General features: G+C 43.4%; 2 protein-coding genes across 2 annotated transcripts; one reads left to right on the top strand and one right to left on the bottom strand.

Annotated features, from left to right (window-relative positions):
• The first annotated feature begins 1,608 nt into the window (after positions 1-1,608).
• LOC311212165 (biotin-dependent 3-methylcrotonyl-coenzyme A carboxylase beta1 subunit-like) lies at positions 1,609-14,267 on the top strand. Its single transcript, XM_084291341.1, has 13 exons — positions 1,609-1,645; positions 2,101-2,424; positions 4,128-4,324; positions 5,428-5,606; positions 6,553-6,633; positions 7,079-7,257; positions 8,180-8,372; positions 9,385-9,476; positions 10,011-10,167; positions 10,929-11,051; positions 11,677-11,822; positions 12,299-12,380; positions 14,063-14,267. The coding sequence occupies exons 2-13, from the start codon at positions 2,105-2,107 to the stop codon at positions 14,144-14,146; spliced, it is 1,833 nt and encodes a 610-aa protein (XP_084147467.1). The 5' UTR covers positions 1,609-1,645; positions 2,101-2,104; the 3' UTR covers positions 14,147-14,267.
• Positions 14,268-15,024: 757 nt separating this feature from the next.
• RPE65 (retinoid isomerohydrolase RPE65) lies at positions 15,025-20,245 on the bottom strand (the record flags this gene model as incomplete). Its single annotated transcript, XM_084290674.1, has 13 exons — positions 20,166-20,245; positions 19,551-19,697; positions 18,909-19,016; positions 18,675-18,816; positions 18,248-18,395; positions 17,891-17,972; positions 17,426-17,558; positions 17,199-17,338; positions 16,520-16,649; positions 16,142-16,256; positions 15,952-16,046; positions 15,737-15,848; positions 15,025-15,176 (listed from the first exon to the last, which is right to left on the bottom strand). The coding sequence occupies exons 3-13, from the start codon at positions 18,983-18,985 to the stop codon at positions 15,025-15,027; spliced, it is 1,326 nt and encodes a 441-aa protein (XP_084146800.1). The 5' UTR covers positions 18,986-19,016; positions 19,551-19,697; positions 20,166-20,245.
• Positions 20,246-26,516: the final 6,271 nt, after the last annotated feature.

The raw sequence follows: 26,516 nt of genomic DNA, 5'->3' as shown, positions 1-26,516 counted from the left end.
GAACAGTAGTCCCTCTAACACATTCACAGAACAGAGTACTAAAAAAAAAATAAATCCAGGGAAATGATATATGGGTCAACTTTAAAAAAAAAAAAAAAAAGAAAGAAAAAAAGAAAAGGATCTCACTTTAAATACATACCCAGGCATTTCCATCAGCAATTCCCCCTTCGGAAAGCTGAGCACCCAGCACTGTCACTGCCATCAACACATCTTTGAAGTTCTGACCTCAGATACATTCTCCTGCTTTACATCAATTTCCGTCACCACTCTTTCCTTCCCCATTATCACCTGCTCCACAAAGAGCTCAACATTTCACATAAAATGCCCTAGGAAATGCCAGAGCCCTATGTAAAGCTGTGAAGTGTCTTCTGTCCTTCACCTTCAGCGCTTTAGAAGTTTCTCAAAATGTTGGGAGAGGGGAGTTCTGGTTATGCCATGGAAGGAGGGACGATGTGAACCAAAATAATCACAACTCCCAAAAGAAATGCCCCAGATCAGCCTGAATAGGGGGTCTCCCTGCCTTCCCCAGGCCAACACAGGGAGCCTCCTGAGAAGCTCCTGGCTTTGCTGAAGCCCCACAGGGCCACGGGAGAGGTTTCCTGCAATCCCATCCTCAATACGAGGGAGAACATCACAGACACTCCTGCCTGTTTCCAGTTTAAACGAGAAACAGGGACTATTTTAAATTGCTATAGCGCATCGTATTTTAATGATTATTGTCAAGATTTTTTATTAACATATACAACGTATTTACCTACAAAATCTTCCTCCTGCCTACGCTGGATTCTCACATTCACCAGTGTATTAGTCACTGCTTAATTATCCCTGCGAAGCCTCATTAATATGTATGGCCGAGAGCTCTCTGGCAGGAGCGCATTTTAATGAAGCGGCTGCAAGGCAACAAGCTGTAATTTCTCGGGGGTTATGCCATGACTAACAACAGCAAACTGACTACAGCGGCCCAGAAACAGTGTGAGGTACGGAGGCAAGGAAATCAAATTCATTTTAATATTTTAAATATACGCCTAATTAGAAAGCGTTTATGCATCTCAGCTGAGCAGTTGCGGCACCGAACGATGGAGAGCTATGGACAGCAAATGTCGCTGAAAAGTGTGGATTTCCTGCAATCTGCAGCTTTTTGTGGTTCAGTGGAGGACTTGGGTTAGGTCAGGGGCTGCGCTGGGTGATCCTGGAGGTCTCTGCCATGGCTCTGTGGTGATTCTGTGTAATGCCCTGCATGAAGGGGGGGACGTGGAAGACCAGGCACTTTGCGGCCATCCTTTACCATTCTGTATTTAACAGAATACAGAATTCTGTACTTAACAGAACACTGAATTCTTTATTTATTTGGTGAGGTCCCAGCGTGGTATTTCTGAGGCACCATTCTACAAACCCCGTGTAATCTCCACACCAACCGCTCTGTGTGTATGTGCGTTGTGCTTATCGCCGACACCGGCAACTCTGCCGCTACTGGTACAGCCCCGGCACTCCAAAACGCCGTCCACCATCAACTTTTTTTGCCTCTTTTCCCCAGGACAGTCCTGGAGGACACCGTGAGGCCGCCCTGAGGCCTCCGGGGCCGGGCGGGTGGCGGAGCCGCCCCCGGGGCGGGCCCGGTGGGGAGGACGAGGCGGTGGCTGCCCGCGTAAGGGTCGCTGGAGCGGTGGAGGCCGCGGCGGGTGCGGGGAAGGAGAAAGAGAAAAAGAAGGAGAAGGAGAAGGGAGGAGGCGGTGGGACGAGCCGAGCCGAGCCGGGCAGAGCCGGGCAGGAGGAGCGGGGCCCCCGCGGCTCGTCCCGCCCGGCCTCGGTGCAGGCCCCGCGGCTGCCCCGGGCGGGCTCCATGCGGGGTGTCCCGGAGCGCAGGGGCCGCGCTTGCAGCTCGGGGGCTGTAACGCAGAGTTTGGGAGGGGATTTTTGTGCCCCCCGCCGCTCTAACAGCGCTAAACAAGTTGTTAAAAGTAGAAGTTTCACCATTCGTGGCCGCACTCCTGTAGCAGCTGCCACCTCGCTGATTTCTGCCTGTTAATCCTTGCCTTTTCCGCCCTGGGGAGGCTGGATTTTAATTTGTAAATGCGGTTTCTCCTCTCTTTTAACTCCTAGGGCCATGTGGAACAATCTCACCTTCTGCTCCGTGTGCAAGCTCGCCCCTAAGCCCACGCTGCTGCTGCTGCCCAGATTCCTGCCTTTAGCTCATGTGTTCAAAAGGAGGTGTAAGGGCCTCAGTGGCAGCAAGCACCCAGCACAGACACCGCAAAGCGAGGGGCTGAAAAGGACGTGCAGCCTGCTCCCCGCTCGTTTAGTAAGTAGCAAAGCAAAATGTAGGCGGTATGCAAAAACCTACCCTGTGTTAGATGGACGCGTCCTGTCCGTGTACCGGCATGTGTTTGAAGAAAATTTAAGGAACAGTGAGGCTGTTGTTAAAAGGTAATGACTGATTTTTGTGACGTTTTCAGAGTGTTGATACGTGTGAGGTGATGTGAGCGTTACTTACGGGTGCTTTTAGCAACTTTGAACCCAGGGAGATTGCTAGTTCAAAACTCCAGAGATGAAAAATAATAATAATAATAAAAAGTTTATTAGTATTTTTTTCTGACCACTTTGAAGCTTTAGTTTCCTTGCTGTCTCCTGGTCAGTTTCTGTTGACTGAGGTGCCTGAAGCTAGGTGCAGGCTGTGTTTAAAATACTGTCATATGACATTGTTCTGCACATAATGCCAAGAACTATTTTTAGGCCTTCATAAAATTTACACAGGTTTGATTTTGAATGTAAAGAGGTAAATGGTGACCCGTGCACTTAAAGAGTGCTCCTGAATGAGGGGGTAACAGTTACTGAAATTAATCACGGTTCACTGATAAAACAGGAAAACGTGTTTCATGCATTTGGCCTTAAGGATCAGATGGCAAAAATTCAAAGGCCTTTGTTCAGAGGAATGATAGGGGAGCTGAAAGCCCAGCTATGGAAAACACACTGTGCCCTCCTGTGGTGGCATTTACAACACTATTAAAATCCTTAGTTTTTTTCTGCTGAGGTTTTTCGACCTCTACAGTCTGCAGGAAGCTGTAATAAAGTAATGGAGTCATGCACAGAGTGGTTTGTAAATAGTTACATCAGATGGTATTTTTATTTAAAGATGATGCATCTTGGTGAAAGATATTTGACTTAAAATAAATATAAAGCCTTGCTTGTTTAAGACCAAAGTTATTGGAGGTACCACGTTTGTTTCCAGTTTTGCTCAGTTCATTATCTGTATTTTATGCTGCCCTGATAATAGCAAATGGTAATCAATGTCTCTTTTTGATGATTGTAGTGACACTGCAGTGTTCACTCTGTTAAAGTTCATCTTCCATGCTGTTGAGTATACGTCAGGCCTGTCAAAAAAGCTTTCACAACATGTTGAGGGGGAGGAGAGGAGGAATTCATTGAATGGGTTCTTCCCTAGAGTAGTTGGAACCTGGAGTTAAATGTCCATGCTGAATTAAGAATAGCAAATTATGACGGCCGTATCAGTATTTGCACGTTTATAGGCTAAAGATGTAGAGCAGCATCTCTCAAAGTCTGCTCTGGTAGCTGATGGTCAGCCCCTCCTCAGTACTCCATGTCTGGGGTTGCTGACGGTGATTGAAGTAGGGTCATATATTGTGAAATGCTGCGTTGGATGCATAAAGGCAGCACCTGGGAGGGACAGGTGTTAATTAATATGGCTTAATATTGTCTCCTAGCTATGATCAAAAAGCTACAGATAGAATTATATTATTTCTGTATATGTGTTATTTCTGTTTAGTTCTAATATAATTAATTTGTATTATATTGTTTCACTTTTCTTGGGGGGTCTTTGTTGGGTTTGGAAATGTGACACCTGAATAATGAAACTAAAACGACACGTCTCTGCTTTTTGTTACACTTTGGAAGAAAACTTATGCCTTTGAATTGAGTGCTCTGTTAAGCAGACCTTACCTGTCATTAACAAGCTCCTTTCACAAATGATAATCCGCAAATGTGAATTAATGTTGTTCATGGCGTTGGTATGAAAGCTGTGCAATACGTTTAAGTCCTGTGCTAAATCTCCGGAAGATTATCTCGTAAATTAAGGTGGCTTTCATTAATTGAAACTTTCTTTTCTAAATCAGATACTCAGAATTGCTAGAGTTGGTCAGTAAAGGAGGGGGAGAGAATGCCATCTTGCGTCATACTCAGAGAAACAAGAAGCTGTTTGTTCGTGAGCGCCTGAAGCTGCTTCTTGATGATGAGTCTTTTCTCGAACTGTCTCCTCTCGCAGGCCTCAATATGCCTTATGGTGATGTTCCTGCTGCTGGATGCCTTACTGGTAATTGCTGGAAAGTTTCACGTTAGAGGTTATGGAAAATTCGTGAAGTTCATTTGCTTAATTGTTTGTATCTTTAAATATGATTCAAGTTAGATCTAAAGACGCGTATGGGCTGAGGGTATGGGCTGAAGCAGCCCATGCTGGAGATGCAGCCTGGAAGGAAGAAGGGTTTTGGGCCATTGTGAACCTTAACGTAATTTGAGGGGTGCTATCTGGGTGCACTGAGTATGTCGTGTACGTTAGTTGTGGTCTGCGTGTGCTGCACACCTTCCCATAGCATCTGGCCTTCCTCTCCGAACTTACGGTGTTTGTTCTTACTGGGAAACGAAGAAGGATACGTGTAGTCAGGTTTATGGGATATAACATGGAAGAGCTCGGACTCTTCCCAAAATGGAAGAGTTCAGCCACTGATGTATTATTTTCCGTTGTTCTTTGCTGGGAAATCTGGAGGAAACCTTTAAAGAAAAAACTGTTTTAATTTATTCTAGATCTAATAATTTATTTGACATACCAGTTACTGATTTTTGTGTCAAAAATTTAGAATGATGAGTCATATAACCTGATGCCTGTTGAATGAAAAGGGACCAAGTCGATGTGTGACACAGGCACTAAGACATTTATTTTGTAATGCTTTTCAAATTATGAACAATTCATTGCACTTCAAAGAGCAGTTCCAGTTTAAAAAACAACTAGAAGAATGGATTGTGAAATCCTGTCTTTTCTTGAGTCACAGACTTACATTTTTCGGTTTTATATAGGTAATTTTTAATTGCCTTCACTGTTAACTCAGTCCAAGAGCTGTAAGTCAAATTAAGTTTTTTTTTTTTTTTTTTTTTTTTCTCTTATAGTGATACCAGGAATAAGTTGTATTTCAAGTTCAGTCTTCTGTCATTTAGATTTTTTTTTGTATGTGTGTGTGTGTCGTTAGCTTTCATTTTCTTATTCCAGAGAAGAGCTGTGGATTTCTTCCCTATGTGGTATTTGCCAGTTAATTTGCAGCTTCTTGATATCACCACAATGACATCCTAGCTAAAATTTGGCCTCCTTGTTTCCTCTCTGGTGTCTCCGAGAGTCCTGATAAACATCTGTGGTATCACTTGTAGGAATTGGAAAAATCTGTGGGGTTTGGTGCGTCTTCACGGCAAATGATGCAACTGTAAAGGGAGGAACTATTTATCCGATTGGAGTGAAGAAACAGCTAAGAGCTCAGGAAATAGCCATGCAGAACAGACTGCTGTCTGTGTACCTTGTCGACAGCGGGGGAGCGTTCCTACCACTTCAGGTAACATCTAGAACCAGTTCATAGAGGAAAATACCTACGGCTTGTTTCAGTCATAGTCATTTTCTAGAAATAAATATCAGATTTATGTTTTTGTTTTCTTGGCTGCCTGATTTTCATTCAATTTAAGTTGTACTTAAATGGAGTTTTGCCTGCAAATCTGAGTCTAGAACATGATCTGAAGATACATAACAGTAGAGACAGCTTTGACTAATCTTTCATCTAGCATCTGATCAAAGTTTAAAAGCTTGACTATCAGCATTGGGAAGAAAGTGCAGAGCAAGCCGGTATCATGGATACTCCTCAGTGTGCTGAAACACGTTGGTGTCCTTGAGAAGTTAGAACATTGTTTGAAGTTTCCATTTTCAACTTCAGAACCTTTAAAATTAGTCTGTATTTTGTTATGAAGTCTGTTACAGTGATGCACAAACCTCCATGGCCTTTAAAAATGCAGTTTTTAAAATTCTTGCTGTAGTGGAAAAACTTGTGCAGGTTACTTTCCAGTGCACAGAGGTCACATTATCACAGACTAGAGCTATTCCCTCTCCAGAGTGAAACCAAACGCGTAGAAAGAGGTTTTATCCAAATTCAAGATCTGAACCGAAAAGTAGAGTAAAAAGGGAAATTGTTTCACAGATAAAGTACGAACATGAGCTTCCACTTCTCCACATTTAAAGTTTCAGCCTGTCTAGAACAAATGGTTTTCATAAAACATCGGAAGACTTTCTCTGCTTTTGAAACATTGATGGCCATGGGTGCTTTTGGGGAATTGTGCAATGTGTAAGGGTAACAAATACAGTGGAGGGTGCTGCATGTAAAAGTTTCTGGTATGCTTGTTAGCGGTGACCTTCCCAGAATCAGTTACAATGCTTTTGTGAATGAATGAAGCAAAGAGGAAGTGCTGGCTTTTACAGTTAATACTGAAACTCGCTTTGTTTTCTCCTGTCAGTCAGAGCTGTTTCCTGACAAGTCACACGGTGGCAGAGTTTTCTACAATGAAGCAATAATGTCTGCTATGAAAATCCCTCAGGTACAGTGTCATTTTGAATACAAGTGTAATACGGGTGATAAATAGAGTTCTGAAAAAAAAAAAAAAGAAGTTTTCTTAATAGAGTTTATAGGAGCAGCTGTCAAGCATGCAAGAAATTTCTGAAAGCTGACCTTTTCTGTTTGTGGGGTGGGGGGATGTGAGTAGTATCTCACAGACAAGAACACTTCTCCCTTAAGGGAACTTCTAAGTGCTTACTGACTGATTTTGATGGAAAGCGTCACATCATGAGGTGGTTTCAGGGTGAGCATTGAGCTCTGTGATGTCAAGAGCAGCAGCGTTGTTCATGCTGGTATTTGTGTCTGTAGTTCGTGGTTCTCCAGGCTGCAATTTATCCTCTTGAACATTCCTGAAATAAAGGTGATGGCTTTGCCCTTCCATTCTTCCCTCTGCAGCACAGTGGTTTGTTCTCGTTTGTGTCCTTCAGGTGGCAGTAGTGTGTGGCTCCTGCGTAGCTGGAGGTGCCTACGTTCCAACCATGGCCGAAGAAGCTGTGATTATAGATAAAATCGGCACTTTGTTCCTTGCTGGCCCACCCCTGGTAAAAGCTGCTACTGGAGAATATGTCTCTCCTGAGGACCTGGGAGGAGCGAAACTTCATTCTAAGTATGTGAAATAATTCTCGAAAGTTGTAGAGAGCTCAGCACACTTAGCTTTAAAGAACATAAAACAGTGAGTGTCTGAGTATTCATATACTGTGGTGATGGGAAACTGCACAAGAAATTACCCTTTTTTTTTTTTTTCTGCCCTAAACCAATGCATGCAGACGTGGCATAGCTTCTTTGCATTTGTCCGCTTCTGAAGACACTAGAGTAACTTGCTGCAGACAAGAATCTGGATGCTTGTAAAAGTATCTGAAACAAAGAAGAAAAAAAAAAGAAAACCTATCTGCCTCTGCTGTTGATGAGGGTTTCATAGCAGGAGACGAGCAAGCAGGAAATAAACGTGACAGTAGTAGCTATGTAACTATTTCTTTAATGTTATTTTTCTATGTCAGAAATTTCTGTAGTTGTCAAAATAGTTTTTCCCTTCTACACAGGGGACAAGGGTGGGTTTGCTTATTTGTTTCTGGCATTCAATACTTGGTATGCAGAAACAAATTCCATGCCTTTCTCACAGAAGCAAGTATTAGTGTGACAGCCAGCTGTGTTTATATATTGTATACATTGTTACTGTGTTTATATCCAAGCTGGAAGTGCTGCTACAGTGATGCAATTTTTAAAGTTTGTTTTACCTTTATTGTTTCCAACAACATCATCGTGAGAATAGAGGCCTTTCTTTCATATATGTAGAAACAAAAGTCATGAGGAAGGACTTCTCTCTACTGTGAATTTGGTTTTGGTTTGGATTGCACAGAAATTCCTCTGATGTACTGGTTTGAGCTCATTTGTACAGGAATAAAAATGCACAATGTTTTCAAGGAGTTCAGAGATTCCCAGGACAGATGAAGGTTTGTCTTTCACTTTGGGTTCTATCAGAATTCAGATTTCATTAATTCAATGCTATTTCCTGTTGTTCTCTCTCTTAGAGTCAGTGGCTGCAGCGACCATTTTGCATCTTCAGAAAAGGAAGCCTACGAGTGTGTTCGAAATGTTATCTCAACGCTGAATTACGAGCCTCTGCCGGAAGAGCTCACAGAACATGACGGTCCTCTGTATAGCTCTGACGAGCTCTTGGGGCTGGCACCGCGGGATTACAGGTGTACTCTCCCTGTGAAATTGGTAAGCTGGCAGATAATACATCCCTTCATCCTTTTGGTCTGCTTTGTCTAGTATCTCCAGGTTAACAGGCAACAGGCTATTCCCTCCAGGAGAAATGAAGTACATGAAGAATTTCATATGATTGCCTAATCATTGCCAAGCGGTCTTTAGCCGCAGCAAAGCAGAATGGCAACAAGTCTGCAGAGCTGTTGAAAATATTTAAACCAAAAACCTGCTAGAGATAAGATAATTACAGATTATGCCAGCTGATCCCCATCTGTTTCCACTCACTGTTTGAGATGCTTTTACATCAGTGTATCTTGTACTGTGTTGGCTGCTTTTAGAACATGCATCCCTTTAGAAAGGGGTTTGTGCTCTTATTCCTCCTGTCTCCTTTGTTTTTTAAGGGGTTAAGGCTTTATGTTGTAACTTAACTGCTTAATGCAAATGTTGACTGAAAAAGCAATGAAGCTCAAACTAAATTTGTTTGAGGTTGAGACAGACATCTCTGCAGAAACATGTGGAGTTGCATGGCGCTATTTTTATTGTGCAGTTTTTGGAAAGGTTTGGTCTTTCTAAGGATGCGAATCCAGTATCATCGACAGTGGTAAATTCCTGGAGTTAAGGGAATTGGCTGTAGTAAGAGTGTAGCTTTGAAAGGCAGCTCTTAAAACTGGGTTTAAAAAAAGCGCGAGCAATATGCCACTGAGTATTTTTAGGCACATAAACTATAACTGCACATGCTGTTTTTTATAAGGTTTTTATGCATATGAACAACTGCTCTGTAACTTTGAAATAATCTTGGAATTGAACTTGGCTCAAAATATACGGTTGGTAATCAAACACAATTTTTATGTTTTGTGCATATTGAGTATTTAGCGAAGTGTAAGACATAAAAGGACCACTGTGATCATTTACTTTGACCTCTTGCATAATACAGGTCTCCCTACTATTGGAACAGAGCATATCTTTTAGCAGAACCATCCTATTTTCACTCAGATTTCTGTAGGAAAGATTGTATGTTTCTTTGCAGATCCTGAGCCGTCTGCTGGATGGAAGCAGGTTCCAGGAATTCAAGGCTGACTATGGAACAACGTTAGTGACAGGATTTGGCCATGTGGAAGGGTAGGGCTATAAGACTTCATTATCAATATGCATGGACATATTTGTCTGAATAGCTTTTGTACAATATTTATGGAGTTCTGAACCAGTCAAGAATTGGTGATGGACTATTTCTAGAAAGCCTGATCTTTTATCTCTGGGTTCTGTACTCATTGTGTTTCAGGCTGATAGCAGCAGTGATTACAATTGAATGTTTTTTGTGACTTTGAACTGATTTGTTTGGTCACTCAAGTCACTAGCTGAACAGCTGGAAAGTCTCAGCAGATTCTTTAAGAAGTAAGAAACAACATCTTGAAGGGTTCCTTCTCAAACTGAGTCGAAAGTTTATCCATGTTAATACTTCAACGCTTTATGTATAGGGACTGCTCTAAGACTTCTTGTTTGTTAGGTATAGCAGGTTCCTCGAGTGAAGTGATACCCGTAATTGCATCCTTTTCTGTAAAAAGGCACATCTATGTGTGTGTTTCCACCCTTCCAAACATTATGTCCCGTCTCTTCATAATTTGTGGGGAAAATGTTCCTGTGTCTGTTTTGTAGGCACTTGGTGGGAGTGGTGGCTAGCAATGGGGAGCTTACTCATGATGCTTCTCTCAAGGGCAGCCATTTCGTACAGCTCTGCAGTCACCGGAGCATTCCCATCCTTTTCTTCCAAAACACTGCTCCCCATGCAGCAGAGCCAACAAGCATCTCGCAGGTATGGCGTTTTAGTTTGACACGCTTAATTCAAGGAATTCCCTAGTTCTTGTTTCACCTAACATTACGTTTTGAGAACTGTTAGTAGAAAAATTATTATTTGATCTGCTTTTGATGGGTAAATCAAGAAGCTTTGTAATTACTTTGCTTTTAAATCTTCTCATTTCATTCTAATGTTAAGCAGGCCTGTACACTTACCTAAAATGGTGCTGTCAAGCTGGCAATGCAAGCTGTAAAACTTGGAATTTGCAATGCTTTTTACATTGAACTACAGCCTGTTGGCTTTTCTGATACCACTGTGCTCCACAGAAAAATATTTCTTTTTTCAAAAAGCGAAGGCATTAAAGTATAGCATGTTTTGTCCTGGGCTTTGGAAAGCCTGATAGTAAAACCTGTGTTAGGTTCTCTCAGCAGAGACTATTTCTGCAGCTCTGTTCCTCCCAGCTGTCACCACTGCTTAAGACAAAGCCTGGCATAACTGTGTTGTGTCTAAGCTTGCTAATGCCTGGGAGAGCTAGAGTTGCTCTGTATCATAGGTTTCTGCACAGTGGTTATAATTGTTTTGCTGATTTACATCACAAAGTAAGGGGTATAAAGGGCTGTGGTACTTAATCTATTTATGCTGTCCTATTGTTTTGGAAGACAGGATCATAAAGAATTGCAAAGTAATAAATGTTTTAGAAATAGGTTGTAAGTTTGGTGAGAGTAGAAGGAATCTAGAAGAAAGACTTGGCAGAACTAAAATCTTTATTTTCATTTCAGGCAGAGGCTCACTCCAACAGATTAAAAGCCCAGGCCTCCATGATGGCTGCCGTTGCCTGTGCTTCTGTTCCCAAAATAACCATAGTAATTGGGGGCTGTTACGGGGGCGAAAGTTATGTTATGGTAAGGGTATCATAAAGGTTAATGGGTTTGGTTGTAGACTTGAGACTTTGCCCAGCTCTCATGGCACTTTCATTTTTAAAACAATGAAAGCTGTAGGCATTTAACTTGACTCATTACTTTAACTAATTTTAAAGTAAGAAATGCATCACAAGATGTGATTGCAGAAACCTTGGTCTGCAGCTAACCTAGAACGAGTTCTAAAAAAACTGGTTATTGTCTGAAAATGTCCCTCAGAGGGTCCAATCCTGCCTTTTGTTCAGCACATGCTATTTGTTTTCAGAGATTAAGAACCACATCTTTTCCAGTTGTGTTATTGTGTGTGCTACTCAGGCTGCCAGTAAGCGTACCAGGCCTCTTTGCTTGCTTTGAATTAAACATGATGAATAATAAAATGCCAATACCAAAGGCAGTGGTAACTGTGGTGGTTGCTACTGCAGGGGATCTGTGCTGATAGAGGAGCTGTAGCTGTAATGGGAAGGATCTGTATCATTAATACTCTGCAAATTAAACTGTTACATTTTGTCTTGAACTCGATTGTAGCATTCTACAGCCATTTTTTGGGATTAAATTCAGCAAGTTTATACTGAGGTGGGTTTGTTTGTTTGTTTGTTTTTTGTTTTTGTAGTGTGGGAGATCATTCAGTCCAAATTTTCTGTTCTTGTGGCCAAATGCAAGAGTTGCTCTTGTGGATTCAAGACATTTGACCACAGTCCCACAAGCTGGGGGCAGTGATAGTACAGATGAATCAGAGCTTAAACATCTGAAACAAAGGTAAGGATGTTAATGATACAACCCCACAGTTATGCTGAGATTTAATTAGTTAAAGTACCTAATTATATTCATATTACACATCCCAAAAAACTGAAGCAAACCTGAATCTACTGAAAACTATTTTAAAATTCTGTGTAATTCAATGTCTACTCTTAGGATCTTCTCAAGGAAACACAGATTTTTGATTTAAGAAACCTAAAACTACACAATCCTAAATCAAGATACTGTGCTGTATATTAACTAATGGCAAGCTTCCAAATATGGGGGATTATCTGTTCTGTGAAATGACTGAAATACAGAGGGATCACATCTGATACGTATTTGCTGGATCCTAATTGATTTTAACAGTAGTACTGCACATTCACTGAAAACTGAAACACATGCCTTTTTCACCTATGACTTCATTTTACTGGACTAATATTTTTTCATTAAGTTTTTGTGCTTTTTAAGCTTGTTTAATACTCTCTCTTCTCCAGGCTAGAGGAAGAAAGCAGTGCATTTTATTCTTCTGCTAGACTCTGGGATGATGGTATAATTCTACCTCAAAATACTAGAAAGGTAGGTTGGCTTTGTTTTGGTTTTTCCCCTTGTATGTTCTTTATGGTGCGTTTTCATCCTCTGATCTCATCTTGTGGTGAGTGTGTAAGTCTATGATTTGCTCAAGGTCAGCTAGCATGCTGCTTCCCTGAATTAGGTCTCTGTTCTTACTCCATTTTCCTTGGTATTTAGCCTTGCAATTCTCATTTTTTCTCTAGTTTGTTAGTCCATCCAAAAAGTTTCTGTTGAATTCCGGTTGTATTCTGGTTACTTTAGTGTTTCCTCACTGTATCTCTAATTGACTTTGCATTTTGATTCAGTATTCTGATCCTTTTTTTGGGTCTTGCATAATGACTCATAATTTAATGCTCTTCACTGCTCACATTGTTTTCATTCTGTTGTCCCAGGATGTTTTATTTTGTTGATTTTCCTGCTCTACTTGCGTCTTACATTTGGGATGTGCCCACCCCCGCCCCCTGCCTTTTTCTTTTAAGGCAGCAGACATCCACTCCATTAAATTATTCCCAAAACTCACAAATATTCAGTAGTTGTTTATTAGCAGTACCTAAAGTGTTCTTTGTACTCTTGAAGGTTTTTTTTTTTTTCTATTTAAAGTTCATATATCCTGCCATCAATTAATACTTCTAAATAGGGTACATATTTATGATGCTACATATACATTAAATATTTTGTAGGGAGTTTATGGGAACTTTGATAAGGAGAAAGCATTGAGAAATATTTTCTAGTATTAGAGCCAAGAGACAACCTCTCCCTAGGAACTACCTGTGAAAAGAAACTAATGTGACAGTTGAAATGAATCATTATTACTCTCTTCAGGTAATTTTTACCAGCATATCACAATTCATGTTCACATATTTAGTGTTTTTTTTTTTTTTCCTTTTTTACACTACACTTTTGCTACTTTATCCCATTTCTTGCTAATAGATTGAATTTGTCTTTGTCTGCAATGACAGCATGTGCTCATGCTTAATGTGCCCTTAAAAATGAATCAGCTTTTTCAAGACAATGTGTGGTGGTTGAGTAGAAGTCAAATATGTACAGTGAGATTAGGAAAATGCTTATTCTGACTCCTAATTCCAGCAGGATAGACAAAAGGCTGTGGAAAAGAAGACTATTACACATATTGTATGATAATAGTTAAAATTCTCCATTAAGATTTTATGTTTAAAGACTGAATTTTTGTATTTTCCCCTCACTGTTCTCACAAGGCACCAAGAAATATGACTTCTTAGAAAAAGATGGACACAGAAGAGCAGGATGTTCTGCTAATTTTTGATATGTTATTGGAAATATTAGGAGTGTAGCTATGTAATAACTGAAATGGATTATCAAATAATATTTTGATTGAACGTTTACGGCCAGGTAGCTTTCCAGTGTTCCAGAAGTAATACTCATGTCACCACTGACTGAAGTGGTTTAGTGGCTTCCATACGTAATACGTACACTTTGGGATCCTGTGGACATTTTTTCCTTTGTATTTTCCCTGCCCCAGTGATACGTTACACTGACAATCTGTTTCTGCTAAGTGTACAGCCAACAATTGTTCATTTTCATTTTAAATGTTCATTGTTTTGCAAAAATTAAGAACAAATGCACTATTGAATGACTGCATAACTAGTAAATCTCACTAATTTCTTGTTTCAGCGGCTCACTGCTTATATTGTTTTTTGTTTTTTAATCAGGTAATTGCACAGTGCTTACAAATTATAGAACAGCAGAAGTACCAGGTCGTACCTTCATATCAGCATCCTGTCATCAGAATGTAACTACAGCCATTTTTGAGTAATCATCCTTTAAAACTAGCACCACGTATCAGAAGGCTTTAATGTAAATGATTTTCTAATTCTTTGATACCATTAATAAAAAAGGTTAAGCCACTGCAAACAATCCTGGATTTCAAGTCTCTTTACAGTGAGTTTGTATTTTAAACCATAGTCTGCTACTGCATTAATTGAAAATTTATTTTGTAGAAAGGAAGGATTAAGTTGTGATTCTGCAGCCCTCACTGGAAGCAAACTCATCCTAAACCATAATTGCTTGATTTTTTTTTTTTCATATTTGTATCAAGAATATGCAGAACTCAAACTGCATTTGGACAAAGTGGGAAAGAGAAGTCACATAGGCATTACTAAAGTAAACTAGACAGAGTAAAGGCCAAAATGGCAAGTTCAGATTTCCAGAGCAGCTCTGGCAGGGCTTTTTCTGAGGACACTAATACGGAGACCAGGAAGCGAGTTCAGTCCAACATTGCTATAGGATAAAAATACCTCTTAAAGTGTGCAACAGAAAGAGCACATAGCACAGTAAGTTCAGTACCTGTAGACAGGGTAATATGTAGAAAAGGCTATTCCATGCATCTTTTCCTCTGCTGAAGTGGCGAAGTAAAAATTTGTAAAAGAAAACTTGCGTTATTTTACCTGTATAGTTCTTAGTACTGTACATTTTGAACTTGTGCCACAAAGTACATTTGAAAAATACCTGGATAAGTATTTTGAAGAATCATCAACACAACCAAAACGCTCAGTCTTAGTTAAATAGCCATGCAAAGAAATGATCTAAATTCCTTCAGTGTCACTTTCGGTGTGCTTGCAAATGGCAACTGCACCTTTTCAAAGCTGGAAGAAACCTAAGGCACCAAGCTGCTTCATGCTCTTTTGAAGAGTCCGTGGAAAGTCACGGGGATGTTCACCTCCACCTCAGCCCGGGCAACTTCGCTCATGTCTTTGGCATTCAGGATCAGGAGGTAGGCGGGCTTCGGCCCTGTGCCAGGGCTGATCACGATGCTCAGCACGACCCCTAGTAGGTAAGAAAAAACACTGGGCAGCAGGGCCAAGGCTTCTCCCAGCTTCATAAAGTCCTACTCAGAGCTGAGGAATTCAGGGAATAAGTCAATAACCTTTCAAACCTAGTGCTGCTACCCACTTTGAGAAGTAGGTACAGGGCTGGGGAGGTATGAAGAAACGTGTATTCACCCCACTCCTACAGGAGGAGGTGGGGGGGGGGGGTCAGAAAAAATGCTTGGTTTAAGACAGGTTTAATTTTACAAAGCTTGGCCATCTGGAATTCTTTAAGTGTTGTTATTCCTGATGGAAAAAGGCTAGGAAACGAGGATAACAGATGATCTAATCACAGAGGCTTTTCTCCTCTTTTACTACTTCTTTCCCAGTATTCTCAGAAACTTGCCAACAGTGTTAGAATAAGGCACATCTCACCCAGGAGCTGTCTGCAGGTCCCCTGCCTCCTGCAGGCCCCTGGTACAGCTTTGGAGGCTGGTTTTGCCAACAGCATGCCTGGGGCCAGGAGACAAAAACTTTTTCAAACAGCTGTGCAATTGACAGACCAAAATCCGTTCTTACCGTCATCTTCCTCCAGGGCATCCGGGTGTGGAACAAAGATGGGCTCTGAGGGGTATGAATCCGGCTCCTGCCACACCCAGGTCTCCTTTGTTTTAACATTCAGCTTACAAAGCTAAGGGTGGAAAAATTAAAACCACATCTCAGAAGTAGCCTTTCTTGTCCTTAAACCAACAGCTCATCAAAAAGATGTGCCTCACCCGTTTGCTGATAGTTACCCTGTCTGGAACAAAGTGATTCAGTCCAAGCCCATAGGTGTATGTGTAGGGTTTCCCACCGTATTTCTTGTAATTGATCTGTGGAAATTCAAAGGCTGCAAAGATACGTACGTATGCATGAGGATTAGTAGGACACGGCCAGCTGATGGTGCTTGAGTTGTGTGGCTGTGACTCAGAGCTTTCACCTTACCGTGGCGTGGGCCTGAGAAAATAACTTCTGGCTCCAGCCAGATGGTCTCGTCGCTGCGCAGGGTCGCTGTGGCTGTGGTGTAGGGCAGGGTGACCAAGTTCTTGCCCGTGTCGGCCTGGGACAAGCAAAAATATCCAAGAGAAATGGAGAAACATTTCTCTGAGTCAAAAAGCAACACGCAGGAAATCGAATAGAATAACATTTCCAGCTCTGGGAAGTAAGTTTCTTTAAAGACTCATGCTTTAAGAGTATTTTCCCTTCCTTTAGAAGCTTTAATTTGAATTAAATGCGACCTGGCAGAGCGCTTGGAGCACTCGGCCACAAACTGCAGGAGTGGTGCAGACACTGGTGCCTGCAGGCGCGGAGCTGAGCAGGTACCTTGTCGATGTTGAGGGGCAGCACGTATCTGCGGGCTTCGGGCTGCGGCGCCTTCTCCGCCTGCCTCTTCACCTCGTCCCAGTTCGCCCGCAGATTGGCTAAATAGAGGTAGTTGTAAACGAACTCGAACCTGCACAGACAGCAAACAGATGTCATTTGTAAGTGAGGAGTTTCAAAGCAGTATTTTTTCCCTAAAATCCAGCTGATGACGAGTCCATTCCAGCCCCTCAGCTGGAGCGAGCCGGGCGTCCACCCCCCAGCACCCGATGGGTCTCAGCACCCACTCCCAGTGGCCAGGACAAGCCTGGCTCAGAGCTGCCGGCACGCTGGGGATCACCTCCCTGGGGCCACATTTTTCTCTGTGTTTCTGTGAAAAATACCCTTCAAGCCTAAATCAGATTCTGCTGAACACAGCAGAATAGTGTCAGCCCTTTGGTAGTCACAGGGAGATCGAAGATGAAGGGAAACGAGGGCTGAGAAAATGAGTTTGAAAGAGGCTGTCCACACCACAAGGGAATTGTCACGCTGTACAGCCAAAGGATCACTAAGAGGGATTCTCAGAGTGGCTGATGGAAGCGGTCTGGGTGCCAGGAGGGGATGCCCACGCAGCAGTGGGATGTGCAGCCCTGTGGGCTGGGATGGTGGCACCGGCTGCGGTCCCCAGCCGCTTTCCACTCACCCCTTCCAGGTGCAGAGATCGACGATGAGAAATCCGTTATCTTCGTAGGTGTTGATGTGATGGAAGAGGTTGAAGGCCGAGGTGCGGTACTTGATATTGAGGAGCCGCCCTTTTTTTTTCTCTGCCACGTGAAGCCAGACCTGAAAGGTGGCAGCACTTTGGTTTTGCTTGCATGGACACCGGAGACCCCCTGGCCCATGAGCGGGCATAGCCTGCCAGTCGCTTACCCCCATGGTCTCGTTGGACTCGAAGCAGTCCATGTAGTTGGCTCCCCACAGGCTCCAGGAGGAGAGGAACTTGAGCAGGTTGATTTTCACCGGGGTTTCAACAAACACGATGTAGTTCGGGGTCAGTCCGAAGCTGTTTGGAAACACACGGGGAGCACATGGAGCTCCTGGAGCACGTGGCTCCGTGGCTATAGCACACAGAGCAGAATTTCAACTCGTAGCAATACAAATATCCCAATTTTAGTACCTCCCCTAATTTCAGTTGCTGCTTACATGCAAGGACGAGCCATGGGTGCCACTTCTTTAGAGCATGCAACCCCACCAAGGCGGCACAAGTGTGCCTGTACCGTCCCGTAGCAGCACCAAAGGGGACTCTGCCACCAAATGCTCATTTTCTAAAGCTGCTGCTCCAACATGGGAACACGCTGCATGGAGCAAGGACCCCCTGAGCCAGGCACACGTTACCTGTGAACATAGGAAGGCTTAAATCTGTCGCTGCAAGGAAATTGCACCACCACCTCCGCCTTGTTCATTGGGTCCTCCTTGTCTGCAACAGGACAGTCCAACAGTTATGGGAGAAGTGGCATCCGTGCCTACTTTGCCTGCCTGGCTACTGTTTGCCCAGCAAGGCTTCTGCCTTTAACACAAAGGAAGATCGTGATCTAGAAGCCATATAAATAACTGTATTAAAGATAATTCTTTTAAAGATGATAACTTTAAAAAAAAAAAAAAAAAGAAAAAAGACGTAACTCATTTGAAGAACAAAAAGTGATTTATAGGACAAGATTTTTGCAAGCAGAATCACAGGTGCAATTAACCGACCTGCCTGGAGCGGGGGGATCCGTATGATGTTGTAGGCAAGGGAAAAGTTTTTTCCAAAGCAGTTGCCGATGTTGTAAACCGTCCCATCGTTCTCAACGTGGGGATGTGCCGTCGCCCCATTGACGGAGACGTATTTGCAGAGATCCACCTGGAGGGCAAGATGCGGAAAGTCAGGGCTCCCTGGGCAGGAGATGGACTCACCTGCCCTGCCAGGTGAAGGCGTTCTTGCCTTGCACAAAGTTCTTAGAGAAGAACTTCTTCTCTGCGGGTTGGACATTGGCCATAGAGCTGGGAACAGCCCCATAGCACAAGCTCTGTGCAAACCACAGCTTGGCTCCAGCTGATGTGAAGCCCGTAGCCTCCAAATCAAATGCTCCCTTTGTAACTGCACTCCCCCATGAGACAGAAGCCAAGCACAAAGACCTACCTGCTTAATCGTCTCTAAAGTGTCCGGGTTAATTCTGGTTATAAAGTTGGTCTCGGTGCAGGCGTAGTAATCCTCACCGACGGGGTAGACGTTAACGAGGGCGTTATCGGTGACCTCCACGCCTTTGAAGTAGGAAAAGAACCTGAGCGGAGGAAGGCAGCGCTGGATCAGTGGCTCTGGAGGCAGGAGCCCCATGGCACAGGACTGTGGTGTCCTCTCGGGGCCCCTCGGTACCTGGAGAAAATGTTCTTGCAGGGATCCGGGTAGGCGTAGGTGCCGAATTCGGTTATCACGATCCTCTTCTCCGTCATTGCTCTCACGTAAGCATCAGTCCGAACGAACCTGGAGAGGGTAAGGGGGTAAGGGTGACCATATGGCACAGGTATGGTCACATGAACGTGTCAAGCCACATAATCAAAATAAATACAAGTAATCTAGCCTCAGATCAAGCCTCGTGAGACCTGTGAGAAGCAGAGGCCCTCAGCCCAGCCTTGGGCAGCCATCCGAGCCACAACCCACACATGGGGTCCCAAAGCTGCCCCCGTCCTCCCCCGCTGGCACAGCAGGAGGGAGGCCATGGTCAGCTGAAGCTGGCCAGAAACATGTCCCAGTTCCTCCCAGCTGGCCTTCACCGAGTGCCCAGTGGCCCCCAGCTCAGCGGCTTCGGCGTAAGGACTCGCTGGGCTCCCAGACACAGCGCGGGAGGTCAAGCAACCCCCTGCCCATATCACCACAAAAAATAAGAAGTGACTTCTGGGAAAAGTAGCATTTCTGCTAAGTGTGAGCAGCGGTGCCTGCCCTCACGGGATGGCAGCTCCCATCCCCACCTCACAAGCCTGAGCCAAGGCCAGGTCCCCCCGGGCAGCGTCCCCGTACCTGCGGTGGTAGGTGACGTGCCCCTCCTTGAAGTCAAACTTGTGCAGCAGTGCCTGGCCGTCAAAGAGGTGGTAGAAGGGCTCTGCTCCGACCTCAAACAAGCCGGGCCCGCAGCGAAGGAGGCTCCCCCTGAGCCAGGTGGGGATCCTGCCTGTGGGAGACGCAGCACCGTGAGTGCTGGGGCCAGCACCGGTCGGACCAAAGCTGTTTTATTGCATTGAGGGGAAAAAAACAAACTTCAAAGTATTTTATCTTCCTTATCTTTATCCTATGTTCATTAAACATATATATATATATATATATATATATATATATATATATATATATTTAAAGAAAAGATCATACATGCTTGTGAGCCCTTTGGTCCATTTTCTTCTTCCTTTATAGAGTCAGAGGAAAGGACAATGTCCAAAACAGAAATGCCCAAGGATCCCATAGCCAATCTGCTCTTCCTCCACCCCAAACATGCCAGCCCTGCCACAGCCTTCATCTCCTACACATTCAGCCCAGTGCTCCAGGACCTGTGAAGCCCCTGAGACCTGGGGAGCTGGTGGCCCAGGTGCTCCCGAGATCAGGACGGGGCTCACAAGGCACAAGAGGAGGCTGAGGGCACACCAACCTGTGACATGGGCAGTTACCGGAGAGGACAGCTCCTCCACCGTCTCAAAGAGCTTCTTGTACCCTCCCGCAGGATGCTCCACTCTGAAAGGGTCCGGAGAGCTGGGTTAGCGTGACTCTGGCAACCCCCAGGAGCCAGCAATTTTTGACTTTGGGTGGACAAATCTGTGGCTGGCAAATAACTCCATCAGAAGTGGCCAGAGTCCTTCTCAGAGTCAGAAATCCAACTTGTATCTCCCAGGTCTTGGATAAGCTTTTTAATTTTTTAATTTTTCTTTTATAAGTGAAGTGCATTTGAGCATTGTTCATTCCCAGCAGGAGCAGACCTGGCAGACACCGGCCGCGTGGCCCTTCCCATGGAAGCCGGGCCCTCTCCTGCTGCCTGGGGGGCAGCTGATCCCCCACATCCCACACATGGGGTGTAGCAGCACCATCACCCACGTACCAAAACCACCCTTGAGTCCCACAGAGACCCTCAGCCCTGTCCCCGACCTGCTGCTGGCCCTGGGGACCTCCAGGCACAGCTGCAACACTGCTCACAAGTGTGGCCACGCACCCGCTCCCACAGAGAGCACTGCAGGGATACTCACTGGCTGTACATTCTCTCCCTGGTGAAGGATTTGAGGCTGATGAAGCCCAGGGTGAGGCCGGGGCAGCGTGCTGGGATTTATGCGAGCTGTAAGTCCCGCTGGAGGAAGCCCCAGGGCCCACCCGCAGCCAATGAGCTCCCCGCTGCGAACAGAAGGGGCTTTCACCACCCAAATCCTCCCGGTGCTTGGCGAGGTTTTGTCTTGCCCTTCGCACAAAAAGAGGCTTTAAATGTTTCTCAGAGACCTAAATTCTCCCCAGGCAGAAGTGATTAGAAGGAAACAAACAGCAGAAGAGCAGAGACACACTGGCTGCAGCCTCAACTCTCCACCACAGGAGCCCAACAGCACCCATGTCCCGGCTGCAGCTGCTCCATCCCGTGATGGTGTCCCCATCCCATACCACCATCCCCATCCCATGCTACTGTCCCCATCCTGCAGCACAGCTCGGTGCTTCGCCCAGCCTCCAGCTGCAGCACACTCCTTTGGAAGGATGGAGATTTTTTTTTTTTTTTTCACTACAAATTGCTCTTTCCCCAACAGACTAAAACTTTACAGGGAGCAGTCAATTTTTTTTTTTTTTCTTCTTCTTCTTCTTTTTTTTTTTTTTTCTAGAATTTAAAAAACCACAAACATTTTTCACCGAGAGGCTGTGGTTCTCCTGTTCTGAAATAAACTTCAGAACCAAGTTAGGTCCCCACGCCCAAATTGAAGGTTGCTGGTTATGACGTTACAATTATAGATAAATCAAGCATGTAAGAAGACTACTGATAACTCAAGATTTCTCCCCAAAAGTGCTTTGCTTGCAAAGGGTTGAACACGGGCATACCAATAACCCAAGGCAGCCTGCTACTGCCGTGCTACTCACACAAATCACACAACGGCAGCAACCTCGGCACAGCTCCTGTGGAGGGACCAAGGCAGAGCGTTGCTGACCAAGCAGCTACCAAGTTGTCTTTGTGAGGTCTTTGGCTGAGGCCTCTCACTCGCCCCTCGTATTGAGCAACCTTAAATGACGTGGGAATTTGTCTGGGGAGGCATCCTAGGAGTAAGTACTTTCAACACGAACTTGCGTGCTGGTTTGAGGCCTCTTACACAGTGGAAATAACACAGATTTTTAATTAACCCCAGAAGGATGCTAACAGTGTCCTCATCCTCGATGTCACGAAAATCCTCCGTTTCCATGGTGACAGCATCCACCAGGCAGCACGAAAACCTCCCAGCCCCGTGCTGCCAGAGCTGTTTGGGGGCACCAGCTGGGAGCAGGACGGCCGCCACCAGCAGCGCCCACGGCTCTCCTCCATCCTCCTGCCTGTAGTGATGAGCCCGAGCATCCGTACCTGGTGTTCCTGTGCCACAACACCAGCTGTGGCACCAGCCAGTGCTGGACCCAGACACTTCTCTGATGTGGCACTGACACCACAACCAGCACCAGCCAGCAACACGTTATAGATTTGTTAGTCATTTTAAGTAACACAACTATAAGGGTGCTGTCATCAACACTAATTAGCAAAAAAAAGGTGATGCCAAGTACCAGTAACAGCACATCTTCCTGCCTTCCATGTGGAAAAGACAAGTTTGTTACCTGTGACGGGCAGCAGGCCAGGTGGTATTACAGATGGCAAGCACAAACAGCTCCTAAATGCTCAAGCAAGAAAGAAGAGAGTTTGGGATCTGTTTATGCAAAACGGTGAGTGCATTTTGCAAACCACAATAGCCTACCGTGACGGCACCCACATCAGCCACGTGCTGAGCCAACAGTTTGATTTGCTCACATGAAGACCGTATTTGCAAGAGCTCCCCAGTGTCGGAAGTTACATTCCAGCTGAACATGTTTTTCAAATAAATCCAGTCCATTTCAAGTGAACCCAAACACTCAAACCAAATTAAGCGTTTTAAAAAAAGACTAGAAAAATTTATATGAGCTTAATTCTTGCATGACAGAAGTTGAGAAGCCATAGCACGAACACACGCAGTCCTTTTGTAAGTGAGAGACTGGAGTCTGAGAAGCAGCCACTAAGCCCTCTGCCGTCTCGAAGCAAAGGGGAACAACTTCCAGTAAAGCCTTTGCTTAGATCCCCAGAGCAGAATCCTCATTAGCATTACGTACACTATTGCAGTCCACCCTGAATCGTTCTTTCAAGTCACTGAAAGTCAACCACAAATCCTTCCTAGTGTCAGTTTTCAGAACAGAACTACAACCAGGGGATAATCCTGCTGCTCCCCACTGAACACAGCTGAGAGCTTACAGGCAATCGTGAATTCACATCTGATGAGCTGCTCCCCACCTAGAAGCGTAGCGTTTGCAGCACAATACTTAAAAAAATAAATACTAAAAGCCTGCAGTAAAATTTCTCACTTGAGGAAGTGATAGCTAAGAAAGGTTGAGATTAAATTTGTACCTGTTATTCATTTGGAAAGCCCCATTGCAGGTCAATTTGTCTATTTATTCAAGGTTTTGTTATATTTCTGTCAAAACCTCAGAAGGGAGCGTTAAGTAATACGGATCAAGCACTCTGAATAATGAGGGCAGCCAGCTGAAAGCTAAATCCTAAGAAATGTGAGCTTCTGGCCTGATTAGCTTAACTGGAACACAGATACACACAAGCTAAAGCATTTATGCAACACTTAGGCTGAAAGTAAGTAGAAGTTTAGGCAGGTACTGAATGTTTAGAAGCTGTCTATAGGCACTACAAACAACAGACATCCATCACCTGCTACGTAAAGCATAAAGATCTACAGGGCATCAAAGCATCTACTAACATCAGCTGAGACTGGGCTTACCTTGGTTTGCCACTTACAAAGCCTTCTGCATAAAGAACAACACATAATGCAAAAGGGGCATCGTGCCAGGTGTGCTGCAGCTACCAGCAAGTAAGTCCCACACCTCTGTAGGCTAACATGGGCCTGATTTGGTATTTCACATCAATTTCTTCACATAGGAACAAGGCTAAACATCCACAAAACAAAGGCTGTGGGAGAAAAGTGTTATCAAATACTGCTTTAGGCTAAAACCTTTTTAGATTCAAGTGCACAGGAACAAAACAGGATGCAAAACTGTAACCTTAATTATTGTAGGACAAGTTTCAGGTAGTAAAATGAAAAAAGACAATGATAATGAAGCCCTTTATTCTAAATGATTTATTCCAACTTCTAAAGTAAAAATTTTTCTTCCCATCTTAAAAAGCAAAGCAAAACAAAAGCCAACAACCCAGCTTCTTGGAGAGGCTCAGCACTATGTGGATAATATTAGATTAGCACAATTGTGGTATGGGTTGTCCCAATATATTAAAGGGACCAATATATAGAAGTCACTTAAAATGACTAATACCAAGAAATGCAAAAATAAAAAAAAAAAAATCCAGGTAGAAACAAGTAGTTGAGATTTGCTTTCATTTTAATTTTTATGATCGGTTTTATGACAATTCCTGTAAGAACCAGCATGTGCAAATACAATAGAAATTCAGTTCGTCTTTGGAATGGAGAGACAAAAAAGCACACTGGACATGTCTACATTGCACAGCTCACAGCTCTGAGATAACGGAACAAGATAACCACCAAGCAGCTTGCACCAAGGAAAAGCACTTGTGACTAAAGTACCTGATTCCATAAAGCACACAATTGATTAATAAAACAAACAAAAACACACACACACAAAGTGAAAATAAAGGTGGCTTCGCAAATCTTTCATCTTATACATTCCAACATTGCAGAGCATCCCTTTCATTTTCCTGCAAATACAGCCAGAATAAGCAAATAGTTTTATAGCTAGAAGCACTAATGCAATGTGTAAAACAGACACATTCCTTGTAAAATGCAGGGTGGTTTCATGGTATGGCACATGAGTGATTGTGGTATGAGGTTAAGGAAGCCTTCAGCTGAAGGTGGCAGTGGAAGAAAGCAGTATTATGCAGCACCACGTCCACCCGAACAACAAGCTTCAGTTATGCGTGGGGCAGGACACAGCATGGACTTGGGGCCTGAAAACTAAGTGATCAGACAACTCTCACAAATTTTCAGCACAGCAACATGCACAGACTTAACATTGAAGACCCTGAATTGCATACATATACATGCCTGACTGAAAACCCAGCACCAACACTTACAGGTTTACGTTGTTCCTGACTAGTAAGGAAGGTCTGGCACAGCATTGGAACATGGAAAGAACACTGGATATTAATGAGAATCTACAGAAATTATTTTATGTGTTGGCTTCACTCCCCCTGGGAACATTCAGCTACACTACCTAACACTGAGAGTTCAAGTGCATTACTTCTCACCTCTCCCCTGTCTAACCATCCACAGATGCGGCTACACCACTACCAACACTGCTTTTAAGCCCCGTTATTACCTTCACCTTGTCCTCTCAGCTATGGTTCAGACTGAGTGGCAGGTCCATTAATGCTCCTACTTGCAGCACAAATTCTACAAAAGCCTTACAAGGCACAGGACTTGGAACTGCTCCAGCACATAATGGTGATGCTTTGATTGCCAGCAGTGATATCCATAGGTCCCACTGCGCAGCTCACACTTGTTATGGCAGCCGACGGTTCTTCCTAATCACAGCTTTCCAAAATAACAACACTTTTACATAAACAATGTTTCACCGGAACCTTAAAAGGTCCATTTTTATATATATAAATATTACATTATTTTTTACATTTTTTTTTCCTGTTAAGAGAAAAGGGATTTTTTCATTACATTGTAAAACTGCTTTAATTGCCCTGGTTGTACCTACATGCTCTCAGAGTCTCCTCGGGGATACAGACAAAAGGATTTCAGGATTTATCCATTTGGATACCAATATGGGAGAGAAGAAGCATCCAGTTCTCTCCAAACCCACTATTGAGCACCAACAACATTTACCACTTACAACTTTTGAAGTTGTCCCCCCATTAAGTCAGTGTTTCATAAAGAAGATCCCAAGTTGTTCTCACAGAAATATCAATGCAGATACACGTTGTGGGGGTGGTCTTGGTCCCATCAGAATTAACCCTGAATTCCAGATTAATGCCAGAAACAACACAGGGAAATGTCGTGTATTACGATTCTATTCTTAGTCACATCTCACATACTTCTCAAACAAAACGACAAGTTACAGATGGTATCAGTACATCCAAAATAAGTATTCCAGGAAAATATCAAACATACCTAGCACTTTTAATATAAATAAATATATATGAAAAAAGCAGATTTTACAGATGAGAAGAAAATAAGTATTCTAAGGAGGCAGATAATTTATTTATGGTGAATTTCTGGCTCCCCTGAAAACAACAAAAGCAACTTTTAAATTAGTCCTGAACTTCAAAAACATTATTTTGCTTATAGACAAGTATTTTGTGAAAACAAGGAAGGCACTTATCCACACCAAACAAACAATTAAAACTCCACACAAACTATAATTAATGGCACAAATTCCTGAACAGAAATTAAAAAAAAGTTGCAATATGCATATCATTAGTTTCCCATATGAAAACCCTGTACACAATTTTTGGTTACCAATAGCTTCATGCTTATTTTCACATTTATTCTACTGAGCACAATACATTGATTAATTTGTAAACAGATAAATATTTCTCTTAGAAGTCATTTAAAAGTAACCTCCAGAAAAAAAGTTATTTTGGCACTTTTCAGCATAGTGTTCATGTAAACATTTCTTCCTTCTACATAAGCAACCACTACCAAATTTGCATAGAAAGCACCCCTTGGTAAGTCATTCATCCATTCATTAAGTAAACATGCAGCTGATGTATGGTTAAAT

This window comes from Netta rufina (genome assembly GCF_964035555.1).
Source record: "Netta rufina genome assembly, chromosome: 8".
Lineage (NCBI taxonomy): Eukaryota > Metazoa > Chordata > Aves > Anseriformes > Anatidae > Netta > Netta rufina.
Note: the sequence above shows the minus strand (reverse complement) of the source record. Positions and strands in the feature narration are given on the sequence as shown.